Genomic DNA, 15,236 nt, shown 5'->3' with positions numbered 1-15,236 from the left:
GATGGTGCAAAGACACTGAGAGCACAGATGAGGACGGTGACCCATCAAAGCAGACTAGTTTTTTTCAGAGGGGGTCTTAAAGAGACAGGCACTAAAATGGAGCGTTTCAGACAGAGTGAATACAGGTCAGAGATGGGAGATGAGAGAACTGTTGCTTCAACAAGTCATCTCCATGTCATGTATTTGTTCTGCTCAGTTACTGAACCAGGTGCATTTATTAATTGGCACATCTCTCTGGCTGTAGAGCTTTGCTGGTTGCAGTCAGCTAGTTCAATGACTGAGCAGAACAAATACATGGTATGGAGATGACTTGTTGAAACCACAATTCCCATCTCTTAATACAGGTATATTCAGACAGACAGTATGAGAAAAATAATGTGGGGTTTTTTTTACTTTAAAGCATGTAAACATGTTCTAGTAGAAACTCAAAATACATTTATGAAGCTGAAAATGAGTATAATATGGGACCTTAAAACAGTACAGCACATACTGTACATGTAAAATGTATTTACTGGCTCATACAGCCAGCTGATGAGATCAATCCGGTTCACATTTAGTCTGTCAGAAGCAGCTGGAACCGATTGCTTAGTATTTTGTTTATGATCTGATAAACCAAACAACATATTCACACTTAAAACCATAGTAGCACACGCTCATTTTTGCCCAAAACAGTGAACATACAGTCCTCTTCTCCTGTGCTATTCTTAGATTTTTGGAGGTGAGTGGAATCGGTGTATTCATTTTTCCAATTTTCAGATCTACCTCTTGTTGCTTTTTTTTTAATCTCTTTCTCCCACTCACTATTAATTTTTCTGTGTTGGTCAGAGTATATTTTCTAGCGATTCTTGTCTACAAGTCAAAATGCTGTTTTTTTTCTCTAGAAGTAGCCAAAAAAGCATCTTCACGCTCCCCAGCTCCTCTTGTGTCTCTACTGGATGTTTGCTTAAGGGCTTTGAATAAGTAAGTAACTTTCTTATCTCTTTTTCTTCATTGGTCAAATTTTGCAAAAGGAAAAAAAACCTACAAAATGGCAAAGATTACTTTTGGACCTGTAGCTGGAAAATCGGCGACGAAAAGAAGTTGAGAAAGGGCTGTGGCGCTAGTGGATGTGATATCAAAGAGCGTCAATAACAAAATAATGATTTATTGCATAGCAACGGTGCAGTTTTATTCAACTTCATCGTCATTGTTACCACATCCCTACAGAAAATATATCAACACTTTAATTAAACATTTTAATGGCCAGTCAAAAGAGACACGTCATGCAGACACAATCAACAGTATTACAATTAAATGTGAGTGGTGATCTCCACAAGAACACAGAGGACAGATGTGATGGTATGTTACTTTCAGGTTAATGCTTGATTTCACCCCTTCATTAGAGCCACCCTTTGATGCCCTCTAACTGTGAGTATAGACAGTGAGTGATGCTCTATATTTTGTTCAATTTGTTCCATATGTTTGCACATTCTTTCATGCAATAGAGGAAATATGATAAGTTAATAGTCATCATCTGTATGAGCGAAGAGGCCACGACAGTCACCTAATGCACCTGTTCATCAGCGCTTATTATTGAGCTGCTTTTCTGCAGCATTAAATATGTTCGTTCAAATCGATCTGCACACATCATTCGATCGTGATTCAAGATCTTAAAACACCAAAATCCACCTTTTGATGCCTTCTTATACACTACAATAATAACAATATAAGGTGGTTTGGGGGTTAATATCCTTAGGACAGCCGTTTGCACCCTGCCCAGCTCTGTTTAGGACGCAGAAGCACCCTCCATTCTGGTCGGGGGCAGAAGAACCGTAGATGAGCTCCAGACAGAAGGGAAAATTGTATGTCAAGCTTTAGATCACACTGTCAAACATGTGCATGGACTGCATGATGCTTTCATCCTGGATAAACAAACAAAGGGACACAGTTAAAATACTGAGGATTTTGGAGATGGAAATTATTTTTTCATCAATAAATGTTTTTGAAATGGTTGAAAACATTTGATGTAGACGACCTTTTGGCAGGTCTCCAAGAACTCCTCGATGGTGACCACTCCGTCATTGTTCTTGTCCATTTTCTAGGAAAATGCAAAACATAGGCGCAGTTGTTTCAAGGTAACTTAAATGGGGAGTGTTCTTTGTGTTGACACCATAGACTGTATTAAATTTGGACGTATGTCACCCACATGTTTCTGTAGACCTCTTGGCCATGCCTGCACCATCCAATGCCAAGCTAATCCAAAAATGGCTAATGAGGTGGAGCGTGGATGGAGTTGAAACAGGTCGAATGAAGCCTACAGTCTGTGGTTTACTGTAACTTACTTAAGTATGAAATGCTGCTACACTCCACTGTGCCATACTGTCACTTAGTTCTGTACGACATGCTGCTACATTTTTAACATTTTTAACACTTATAACTTATCGCTCCTTCTCACTTCTAGTTTGTTCTTATTTCATTTCAATCTGCTGCTAAACTGAACAGTGCGTATTGTTGTATATTGTATATACCTACGCTTAACCACGATGTCTTTTGCACTCTGTCACACTTGGTTCATTGCTTGATTTATCTGACGTTAGTTTTATTTTGATTTGATTTATGTTTATGCTTATTGTTACTCTGATCCTTTTCCGCCTTTGTATTGAAACTGTTGCAAAATAATTTCCCTCGGGATAAATAAAGCTTCTTCAATCTTGAATCTTGAATCTTGAAGAGTTTATTAAAAAAGTGTTTTGAAAGACTTACCAACTGGCCCCTGATAACCTTTTACATCTATTGTTAACTTACGTTTCACCAAACTGCCACAAACCAGCATGTGTTTTGCTGGAATAAATCATCAATGGGCTCCTTCCTTTTGGATTGCGATTGGTAATCGACTTGAATGGACTTTACTACGAGAGGAGCTGGTACCAGGGCCAGTTGGTAAGTCTTTCAAAACACTCTTTTTAATAAATTCCGGGTTCGCTAACTACATTGTTGGTGCTTCGTTTTATGTGTAAGGACTCTTATCATGTTACTGCAGAGGTTTGGTGTTATTTTGGTTTGGTGTGAGCAACATGGAGTAGAGCTGCTACACCTCGCGTTGAAAGGAGCCAGTTGAGGTGGTTCGGGCATCTAGTAAGGATGCCCCCTGGGCGCCTCCCTAGCAGGTGTTCCAGGCACGTCCAGCTGGGAGGAGGCCTCAGGGAAGACCCAGGACCAGGTGCAGAGATTATATCTCCACACTGGCCTGGAAAGGCCTCGGGATCCCCCAGTTAGAGCTGGTTAATGTGGCCCGAGAAAGGGAAGTTTAGTGTCCTCTGCTAGAGCTGCTGCCCCCGCGACCCGACCCCAGATAAGCGGGTGAAGATGAGTGAGCGATGAGAGTGAGTGATACAAACAAAAATGTAAAAGCACAATTTAAAGTTGTACTCCATAAGAATTGAGATACGTTGTTTCTAGCGGCCTCTTTGGCAGTAAGATATAACTCTAGGCGAGCCTGTTCTTTCAGAGCCTCCATCTTATCACATTTATGGTCACTATTTGTGTTGTTGACTTTTTTTTTCTTTTGTGAACTTTATTGAAACACATTGACCTCTCTACTTCCGGTCTGTCCCCTATTGTTTCCCTCTTAAATCCAAACAAACAAATGTTTCTATTAGACTTGTGCCCTTACTACAAGCCTGACTCAGAAGTTGAGGTTCTCGATTTCGGATTACAAGTAAACGCAGCATGACTGTTAGTGAGTACTGTTAGTAACATGGCGGCTTATTTACATCTAGCCCCAGAATGTCCCCACAGACGCGGTTATTGTAATACTCAGCAAACAGGCAGGTAGAGGTACTTTTGATTAGTGGGTCACATCACTGTTTGATAGATAGTAACTTAAAAGACAATTAAATAGATTCAAATCTTAAATTTAAAGTTAAAACAGATTTCAAGTAGAACAAAAGGAAATCAGGTCAAAAACGCAGGGACCATGTTGTTGTTTTGAACAAATAATTAATTTAGTGTTAGTGGGAGACGTGGAGTGTAGTGGTTTGATCATTTGTGTGTTTTACCTGGAAAAAGTTGTCAACATGTTCCTTGGGGGCATTATCCCTCATGCAAGGGTAGGTATACTTCCCCATCATGTCATAGATGGAGTGCATGATGGAAGTCATCTCCTGGACAGACAGAAAGGGAAAGAAAGAGAGATGGAAAGATAAGGAACAGATCAGGCACCGCCAAGAGCCGCTGACATCACACAAGACTGAGATAAGTACCTCTTTGGTGATGCAGCCGTCTTTGTTGAGATCGTACAGATTAAAGGCCCAGTTCAGTTTATCGGTGATAGAGCCTCTTAAGATGACGGACAGACTGACAACAAAGTCCTACAACAAGAAAAAGAAAAGCGAGCCGTGATGCAAATCACATGTGACCGTGACATCAGAAGGAGTGAGTCAAAAGGAAAGAGGAAGTAAAGAAGGACAAGGACTATTCAGCTGAATGATATGTGGTACAAACTAAAAGCTTATTAAGATTAGACTTTTCTATCTCTGTAAGTTGTGATTTTATATAAGATCAAGACAGTAAATGAGTTACGAAATGAAGTGTTTTTAGAAGGAGACGTTTTAAATTCAACTTTGTGTAACAAAGTATCTCATGTTCCCGTTTTCTAATAAATTAAATATCGTAGAAATACTTTTACCTCTAAAGACATTTGGTAGTGTATCTGGAGTAGCAAAAAACAACAACTAATAAGTCCTTTACGATAAGTCAACAGAGTAAAAGTGTCACTTTGAGTCGCCACTACAGAGCAGAAAGAAGGAAAACACAGGAGAAAATTTAGGAAGAAACAAACATTTGGCTGGACAGCAGAGAATGAAGGGATGGAAAAGTCACCTCAAAGTTGACCGATCCATTGTTGTTTGTGTCAAAAGCTTCAAACAGGAAATGTGCATACATATTTGAATCTGGGGGAAAGAGAAAATAAAGTGACCATTCGAATCCTTGACTCACATAAGAGTCAGTTAGGTTTTGAGCTTGTCAAACTGTATCAAAACCCTCAATCCACAGAGAAATACACACAGCCTGTATTCAGAAACTGTGTCTTTAAACGAGCCGTCAGGACTTCTGTACAGTTGTGATGTCACAACTATACTATATATATATATATGTAGAAAGTGCTGCTACAGTGAAGTTACAGTAATTGCCGGGACATACACACTGACCAATCAGAGAAGAATAATACATTTTGACCCTACTTTTTTAAATTTCCTACAACTATTAATAAACTTGTGAATTTGAGGTTGATGTTTTTCACAGGTTGACAATAATATACAGGATTTCTTTCTGAATAGCTGATTATTTTACAAGCCCAATGTTATTTTTCCCTTATTTGACTTAGACATAGATTGGGGACTTTAAGCAGCAACAGTTGAAGGGACGGCTACGGCTTTCCAGAGCAGTTTGGCGTTGTGGACAGTACGTCGTTCTCCCGTAGTACACAGTTGGGCTACAACGTCAAGAATGCATTGGAATATTTCTCGAAGGCCGTAGCCGTCCCTTTAACTGTCGCTGCTTGACGTTCCTATTTTCAGTCTAAGCAGAGACGAATGCACATGATGAGCACAGCTTAAACTAGAGAAGGTTGAATTTTGGGAAAAATTAATTAAAGGTCCCATATTTTGCAATACTCATATTTTGGGTTTTCTACTAGAACATGTTTACATGCTTTAAATGTTCAGAAAACATTATTTTTCTCATCCTGTCTGTCCGAATATACTTGTATTCACCCTCTGTCTGACACACTCCATTTTAACGCATGCGTCTTTAAGCCCAGCTCTGATTGGTCAGTGTTTCTGGGTCTTCTGCATCTGCTCTCTCGGCGTCTCTGCTCCATCATTGCAATGCAGGCTCCCCAAGAAGTGCACTGTGCATTAAGCCAATTTGACATAGTGGCCAAATAGTGGAAATACAACTTCCATGACCGTCATGTGATGCCATGGGGCCCAAAAAGACTTTTACCTGTTGACTTTTGATACATTACCAGCATATAGCACCTCAATCTATTTATATTTAAAAAAGACATGGAAATATCACTCATGGGACCTTTATTATGAAGATTAAAAATATGAGCTGAATGAGGCAGTTCTGACTGACCTCCATGGGGGAAGAACTGGGAGTAGATGCTTTTAAAAGTCTCTTCATCCACCACCCCATTGGGACACTCCTGCAGAAATGAGAAAGCACAAACATGCAGTATGTCAGTGAAAAACACACAGGCTTCCTCATTCATATGAATATTAAATAAATGTATAGACACTGCACATTCATATTAAAAGGCAGTGCAGAAATCAGTCACAGGACTCTTTGACTGACGTTTTTGAATCCCCGGTAGAGGACCTGCAGCTCTTTCTTGCTGAAGCTGGTCTGCTGTACAAGAAGGTCGAGCCCCTCCGGTCGGTAACGCACTGTCAACAGTTCAGCTTCGTCAGTTATGCTACCTGCACGCAGGGATGGAGAGAGTTACTCCCTGTGATGTACCTGAGTGTAAATGAAACCCCTCGTCCATGGAAAAGAGGAGAAAGGGAACAAAAGTATCAGTGTTTTATTCAATTCACATGACGGGGGAATGTGAGGCAAGTGAACTGTGTGTCTTGACTTGCTTTGAGTAATTGAAGAGCTGGAGCCAGAGCGACAGCAGGGGAGAAGTTTGAGGAAGCGCTGCTTTATGGTCTTTTTATTGGGTTTGGATGGAGGATTACCTGGAAACAACCAATCACAGCAGAGATTAGAGGCAGATAGAGTGGCCTACATTGGGAACACCGTGTCAGATGGATAAACCGCTGGCCAAACTACACTCAAAATACTTTGGATCACTTTTCCATGCAACTTAGCGCGCACAAATGAGTTTGCTGACCTGGCTTTGAACCAGTGTGACCCAAGGGATCAAAGCTGTTTGGAGAGCATCAAGCATGTGAGGGCCGAGTGCATGACTGAAGTCTGAGACACAGAGGTCGTATAGAGTGCTGTTGAAATGTCCCACATCATTCTTTGTTTACAGATATATTATGTTTAAGCCTTTATTTAGAGGGTGTCTTAAAATGTACAATGTATGAATGTGTCTTGTTTGTATAACTTTTGCATTGTTCGCTATTGTGCTGGTTGTTTGTTTTGACCTGCCAAGGTCATACAGATACAAATTAGTTTACACTTTCTACCTAACGTATAGTTGTGACATCACAACTGTACAGAAGTCCTGACGGCTCGTTTAAGACAGGGTGTGTGCATTTCTCTGTGGATTGAGCGTCTTGATACTTTCAAAGTATTTATTTAACACCATGACTTGCTTTATAATAAAAATAAGACATGTAAATGTTACTTTTTACAATATGGGATGTTAGAGCAAAAGTGCTTAATGTTAACAGGCTAGTACTGGTTAAGAATGATGGTTCAAAGCTACAAGGATAATGTGTTCTCCCTGCAATGCACCTACAACACTAAAGCAAACATAAGCAAACACAAGCAAACAGCTACATTTCAACAACCATAAAACTGAATATCGGTGATGCTGACTGAGTATCACACATCATATTCAGCGGGAACACATCAGGGCTCAATTATCAATACACGCACACTCTCCATGACTTTGAGCTTCTCTGCTGTCTTCTCATATCTGTCTGTTGTCCTTCCTCACTTTTTGAGGCCAGTCGTTCTCTCTAATGTTGCCAGCTGAAAACTTGCTCCAAAGCTGCATGTGAATCCATCAGTAATCCTGATCCAAAGGATGACAATCATCATCAACAAGGTCGACACACTGTAAAACTTCCCCTTCATCTGTCTTCATCCTTCCAAAGCTTTGCCTGCTCCTGAATTCTCTTTGTGTTCTGTTAAAATGTCTCACTTGCTTTTGGTTGCTCACGGCATCTCTTAGTCTCTCAAAGTCAGTCATAGAAACTTTATATTGACCCAAGGACACTAAGACACAGTAGACGTGAGGTGCTGGACAGCAGCAGCTATGCTGACACAAGCTAACCAAACTGCTGATTTTGCATCTCCAGACCTTCACGTGTCCTTCCTGCAACTAGAGGGCAGTGTTGAACTACAGTCATCACACTCAGCTGTTGAAGGCCTCAAAGTCAGAGAAAGGATCAACAAATATACAGACAGGGAGCGACCATGAGCACTGGAGACTAAAAAACCCAAAGTGGAGCAACCTGTTTGATGTAGTAGAATTGATGCTACACCTCCACTCCACACTGCTATCCAGAGAGAAATCCTGTGGATTTTCTAACAGTGTAGCCCATGAATCAAAGAAACCCAGCTGTGATAGAAATACAGATATGGGGGAAGAAGAAGGAGTAATATCTGTAAGACTGTCATGCAAGTTAAATAAGATGCACGGAAACGTCTCGCAGGTCAAAGTTGAGATAGGTGCACATGTCTTAAAGCTCGAATGTTCCTATAAATATGTAAACAGTGTTTAAAACTCAATACTCAAACTTACAATATGTGTTATTTTCAAACTATAAGAAACTCTGATCTGTTTGGGAAATGGTCATCAGGAATGTAAAGTAGGCAAGTTATTTGAATGTAATGCCAGAAGACAATTTTCCTTACACACACACACATATATATATATATATATATATATATATATATATATACATAAATTAAGGTGATCTCAGATTTTAAAGTGTCCCAGATTACAAAGTGATTTGTTTGTTGGTTTGGGTTTTTTTTTGTGGCATGTCTCCTCTTGGTATGACGTCTACACTCTTTCCTCTGGTATGGTTAGAAAACATCTTAGGGGTTTCAGAAAAGTCTGATGTGTTGATGTGATGTCACAGAAATCAAAATTGCAACAAAAAAAGTCCCAGATTACCTGAATTCACCCTACATACTGATTCAATTACAGTCATACATCAGTATTAGCAGCAGCAGCAGGAGGAGGAGGACAGGTGGCAACATATAGTTAAACTCATACTTTTCCCCCCGTAGAAATGTCTGGAACAACAGCTGCACTGCAGCAACACAGGACTCGATGTTTTGCTCAAGGGCATATGCACTCAAAAATATCACTGGAAAAAATGTATTCTAATCTGCCAACGGCGTGCATACATCTTCTGTAAATAAGCATAAATTATTAATATGATATCCTTCTGTAGGAACAAACCAGTTCCTACCGGCCTTTATGTAGGATATGTCAATCAAACTATGAAATACAGCAGCTGCACAACTGTGGAAAAACAAACAAAGCTTAACAAGGCCTTGCACACACACACACACACACACACACAGGATGGCATATATATATATATATATATATATATATATATATATATATATATATATATTCTAGGTTTTTGAAATGCTTTCTAAGAGCAGCTGATTCGACCGAGTTATTCAACAAAAACAGGGCAGGAAGTCGTTCTTAGAGAGGCAACACAGCTTATCGATGTCTAGCTGAGCTGAAGCCTTATTCCAGCTGTTATGTAAGAGCTGGACAGAATGTAATGCCAATCACTATAAACCAAAATCAAATAATTTGTTCACAGTATTACAATATGAGGAGATGCAACATACAGTATTACAGTATGTAACCTTTTCACTGATCACTGAATGTCTCAGGGTTCGATTGATAACACCATCCAGCAGCCTTTTCTCACTTCTAGAGACCCTCTGGGTGACTTTGATCTTATGAATCAATTTTAACGAATACAGCCCTTAAGACAGATCAATACACTCTTCCCTCCCTGCTGTTATCAACACATTTTGACTCTTTTATCCACACACTTGGTGGAAACAAAAGAAAATCATTCCATGCAGGGCTGCAAGGCTTGGAAGAGCAGCCCTTAATTATCCTCGTACATCTTTACAACAAGTTATATACTTATAAAATAATTAAAAGTTGGTTGTTGACTTTGTAAAGTCTTATAGCAGACATACTGTAGGAGCCTTCTCAAACTTCTAAAGAGGGCCTAATGAATGGGCTTTCAATCAGGCAAGTTTCTGGCTATAAAAAAAAGAGACAAAATTAATCACAGTGGAAGGATTAAAGCCTCCCAAAGTGGCAGCTGCATGTATAAACAATTGTTCTTGGTTTTCTTAGAAAAATAAAAAACTACTAATAAGTCCATGCTTTCATTAGTCCATCATTTTCAGACTAATTTTTTCTAAAACTTTCAGAAATCCAGAGAGAAACTCACACTTCAGTGTCCTTTATGGGCCTTTATTTCCCCAAAAGAGTTATTTTCCTTCCTGACTATGAGCTTAAAAGAAAGAACAAGCATGTGTTAGCAAGGGGAGGAGTGAAGAAAGGAACGTAAAAGCAATAGTTAATGATTAGAAATAATTGGTTAAAACAAGAAAAAAAGAAGACAAAAAGAGTATAAACTGGCGACATTCATCTTATCATGACCCTAAACTCCTCTTTCAAAGTAGCATTGCGTGTCTCCTTGAGAGGTCTTGGCAGCTTCAGTAGGGTCATGCAACATTCAATGACTGTTTGTACCATAAAGTCCCCTGGGCAACAACCTCGGTGCTTACCATAATCCTCAGAAAGGACATGGTTCAGATTATAGAAGTCCATCTCATCCAAACTCATTCTCATGAGCTCCAAAGTGATTGTTACAGGTTTATATCAATTCATTTGCCCTCATGTGTCCTCACACGGACGCACATGTCACCATCGGTTACGTAGCACCAGCTTTGATTATTTGTTACACAACATTGCTCTTAATACACTCTTCATCAGTCTGATTTGGCACCTACGACATGACATGTATTTGGTTTCTGAGGTGCTTTTTGTTGAAATCCGCTGTGTAATATGTTCTATAAATACAACGCTCATGTTGTAAGTGTTGACAGTTTTTGATGCATCAGGGGGGAAACCTTTGAGCATGCTACAAAAATGTCATGAATAAAAATCCATGAAAGTGTTATCACTTGTCTGTGTTAACACACACGCACACGCACACGTTCACGCACACAGAGAGAGAGAGAGAGAGAGAGAGAGAGAGAGAGAGAGAGAGAGAGAGAGAGAGAGAGAGAGAGAGAGAGAGAGAGAGAGAGAGAGAGAGAGAGAGAGAGAGAGAAAGAGAGAGAGAGAAAAAACAGCCTATTCAGTGATATATGCAAGTTTACTAGACATAGTTCTACAATAGTTAAAAGTGGGCACTGTCCCTCACAACATTAAAGATATTATTAGCTTGTAAAGTCCATTAACCAAGCCATGAGATTCAGTGCTGAAACCCCAAATTGGTGAGCGGAGGGTACTCCGTTGGTTGCTATCTGCAACCTGACAGCTAAATACTAAGAAAATATCCTACACACTGCTCCTTTGAAGCAATAGTTTCTTGACAAGATGAAGATGAAAATATTGATACCACTCTCATGTCTGTACAGTAAATATGAAGAGATAACCAGCAACCACAGTTTTCTTAGCTTAGCCTAGTTTGGCTGGTAGGTGGATTGTTTTTTACCACTGAACAAAGCGTAGCTAGCTGATTCCCCATTTCCAGTCCTTAATGCTAAGCTAAGCTAACTGGCTGCTCATGGTAGCGTTGTATTAACTGTGCAGAAGTGACATGCAATGCTGTGTTCACACTATGAACGATAAAGCAGCAGGCTACAAGTCGGTTATGATGAAAGCCAGTGACGTGAAGCTACAAACTGATGCCAGACACATGTTGCTGCGTGATGGGCTACAAATAAAAGTTGAGCCGATGCAGTGAAGCATCAACCAATCATATGTTTTTTTTTTTAAATGCACAATTGCTTGCTGTTTTGCTGTGTTATTTAGCTAAGTTAGCTGAGGCTATGCTTTCTCAGCGACAAGGTAGCCAGCCACACTTGGCCATTTTGTAGCTTTTGATGTGAACGTAGCTTAAGTCTCGGCAAGAAAGAAGCTTATTTTCCAAAATGTTGAGCTACTGATTTTCAAAACTAGAATAACCACCTTCATGTGTATGCCTCCGCCAACCAGTGAAGTTGCATTTCACATCCAAACTGTCCAGACTATTATAGTCTAATATATTGCATGAAATGCAGACTTTGAAGGGATTTATTAAAAAGTATTAAGGTAAAATCTGAATGCTTCACAAACATCTTCAATCCGTCAGCACAGAAGAGCTAAGCAATCAGCACAGTTTCAAGATTAGTGTCACCAGTTCAGTATCAAACCAAATGTCTCCGCCTCTGTTCCTGAGTTATGGTGTTGAATAATGGACAGTTCACCTTTGACCTTTTGGATATAAAATGTCATCGCTTTATCGTTTAATCACATGTGTGTGAAATGTTGCCATAACTTGTGAAGGGATTCCTGAGTTATAGCCCATGAAATGTTTTTCGGACGGACGACCTGAAGACATAATTCCAACGGCCAGGTCTTTGCACATGACATCATAGTTCAGCTGCGCCTCAGAGTCCCTGTAACATGTGACGTGTAGTGTAGAAAGTGATGACTTGAAAAAGATCCAGTATCTATAATATATGAACACAGTCAGAAGAAAACTGCATGAGGTTTTCAGCAGCTTCACAGCAGAGCAGCTGCACAAAAACACACCTGATAAATGATTTAAATGCATTTTTTCTATAAACAGTTGTTGTTGCTTCCTTCATCAATACATATAACACATCTGTTGGGTGTTCATCTGACAGACGAGGCACTTGGGCTTCGCTCTTTAATAAAGAGGCTTGTTTGTGTGTCCTGAACGCCCCCTTAAGCCTCTGTGTTCATGCACCTGTTCAATGTTTGGTTAACCTGCCGCTGAATGGATATCACACATTAGCCATATACCTGAATGAATCTCCATCTTTATACTATCTCTGCTATATTAAGTATATAGTGGTTTAGAAAGAAGTAAGTGGAAACAACTCTGCACCACTCAAGTTATTTTTATACATTTATTTTTTGAAGTAAAAGGCTATTTTGGGAAGTTGTCACAAGAAAGACAGCACTAAGCGTGCGAGAGACAGAGAGAGGGAGACTGAGATGCTTGCTGATCTCTAAAAAGACTCCTCTTTGCAAACACTCACGAGGAGCTTCACTGATCTAATTAGACCATAAACACACACACACTTACGAGTATCATTTTAGATGACAAGATGCGGACAACACTCCTCTTTTCTTACGTTGTTCCTGCTCTGTTCTCTCTCTTCCCTGCTTCAGGTCTTATCAGTGTGTTTATCTGCTATGTCGATGTTTTCACCACCGGAGGATACTGTTGATGTTCATCTTTGCGACTTGTGGTCAAACAGGAAGTTGTTCTCACATTTTTTCTGAGCACGTTAAGCTTTTGATTTTGTTTCCTCTTTTCGTTTGAGTGAGAACACTTACCAATATTATATATCAATGATCACTACAGTGCATTTGGTCATTTGCGCTGGATTTTTAGAGCATTTCATGAAAACGACCACGGTTAATATTCTATTAATTTGTTATTTAGGGATACTTATTATTATTCTTATTATCAATCCATCGGTTATATAGAGCTGTCAATCATAATTAGATGTTAGAAGCTGGAACCAGAAATTATTAAGCTTAAAAACGGTCAGTGGATTGAAGTTCAAACCGATCAATCGATTATTCATGTCAGCAGTAAAATGATCAAAGGTCAATATGAAGAACAAGCGCTATGTGTTTTCAGATTAAAGTTGCACCTATTATATTTTTGGACCATCCCTTTGCTCCACTTACATACTTCAGTCATTCAGCTGTGACTGATGTGATGCAGAAATACATTCCTTACAGCCATGTGGAGATGCTTCATATGCAATACTTTTATTTTGACAAAGAACCACCCACCACCAAACATGTTTCACAGAGCTTCTTGTGTGATTATTTTCCTGTCGACCTGACCTGCCTTATGACCTATGGTAGAAACAAGGAGGCTGTTTTTTTAAGGAATATTTGTACATATTATTTTATTTTTATTAGCAGGCTAAAGCAATGATGCAAAGTTCATCTTAAATAATACTAATGAAGCTTTTTTGATTGTCACATTCACACACACAAACACACGCACACACACACACACACACACACACACACACACACACACACACACACACACACACACTGAACCAATCGTGACAGATGATGCAACAGAACTGTGGTGTCTTACTTACTTATTTTGTGTTTTGGCAGAGTGAATATTAATTAATTAAAAATCACCCTAAGTCGCCTACTGTATGCAGTTTTTTGCTTTTGACAAAACCAATGTAAACTTTCATGAGCGCGCAGTCGCAGGAAATCAACCAGGTCAGCAAACAGCAGTCAATCAATCAATGGCTCAGTTTCCCATGTATACAAAAAAGAGAAAGACTGATACCTGTAAGTGGGTCGTAAGATCTGTCCAGCTCTCTGGAGTCGGACAAACTCTGGTCCTGACTCCTGGATTTCATGTTTGTTTGTCAGTTCTTACCAAACCCGCAGGATCTGTGCGTGCGTCGGAGCCGCCGCTCATCTACGACTTCATCCCTGTTTGCATGTCACTTTTCTGTAAGCATCGGTCTGTGCGTGTCTGAGCTGCAAACTCAGATGAGAGGGACGGGAGGGGGTAACAAAAAACAACAACAGTTAAAGTCCGTGCACAAAGCTCGTGTCTCTTCTATCCAAACTCTTCTCCCGCTCATCAGCGCGCGCTCACATCCACAGTTCGCTCTTCACTTTCAGGCTTCTGTGGGTTTAATCACGTGTAGCCTGTAATGTTGATCTACAGCATTAATCTGATGCCATTTGTTGGTTGTCAAAAAATCCAAAAATGACAAGAGTCCGCCTGTCAGCTGGAGCGTCGTCTGTCCGGGTTAAGAGACACACAAACCATCGCAGATGAGAGGAAGAGGAGTGATGAAGCAAGAGAGAGAGAGAGGGAGAGCTACATGCAGACGGACGGAGTGGGAGTGTATATCCGCTGATCTGTGCTCCACTGATGGATGGGCTCACCTTGGCTCGGGACTTGAGCAGCTTTGGCTCGGTTAGGAAGAAGTAATACCTGCGGATCAATACCCTGTCAGCAACGCGTCCTTGAGCTGGTGGAGTAGAGTTAAAGAATGACTCATATTTCAGATAAAGGAAAGCACCAAGGTAGTCATTTGAGGAAAAAAATCATTTGAAAATTAAATCCATAAATACACACCATAAGCTGGGTGGAGATGGAGAATGCACGAGCTGATTATGGGATCAACTTCACGTTTTCCACAGCTTTGTTTCCCAACTTCTGTTTTAAACCCTCCAACTTGTAAGACTTTGAGCTTTTCTGGGACATCATCAA

General features: G+C 40.0%; 1 protein-coding gene across 1 annotated transcript; it reads right to left on the bottom strand.

The window, feature by feature from the left end:
• Positions 1-1,282: 1,282 nt before the first annotated feature.
• Positions 1,283-14,367, bottom strand: LOC310964725 (A-type potassium channel modulatory protein KCNIP2-like; the record flags this gene model as incomplete). The annotated part of the gene is made up of 9 exons (XM_083937981.1): positions 1,283-1,901; positions 2,015-2,077; positions 4,038-4,142; positions 4,242-4,349; positions 4,861-4,931; positions 6,121-6,190; positions 6,340-6,460; positions 6,623-6,725; positions 14,295-14,367. The coding sequence occupies 9 exons, from the start codon at positions 14,365-14,367 to the stop codon at positions 1,854-1,856; spliced, it is 762 nt and encodes a 253-aa protein (XP_083794107.1). The 3' UTR covers positions 1,283-1,853.
• Positions 14,368-15,236: the final 869 nt, after the last annotated feature.

This window comes from Echiichthys vipera (assembly GCF_963691815.1).
Source record: "Echiichthys vipera genome assembly, chromosome: 2".
In the NCBI taxonomy this organism is placed as follows: Eukaryota; Metazoa; Chordata; class Actinopteri; order Perciformes; family Trachinidae; genus Echiichthys; species Echiichthys vipera.
Note: the sequence above shows the minus strand (reverse complement) of the source record. Positions and strands in the feature narration are given on the sequence as shown.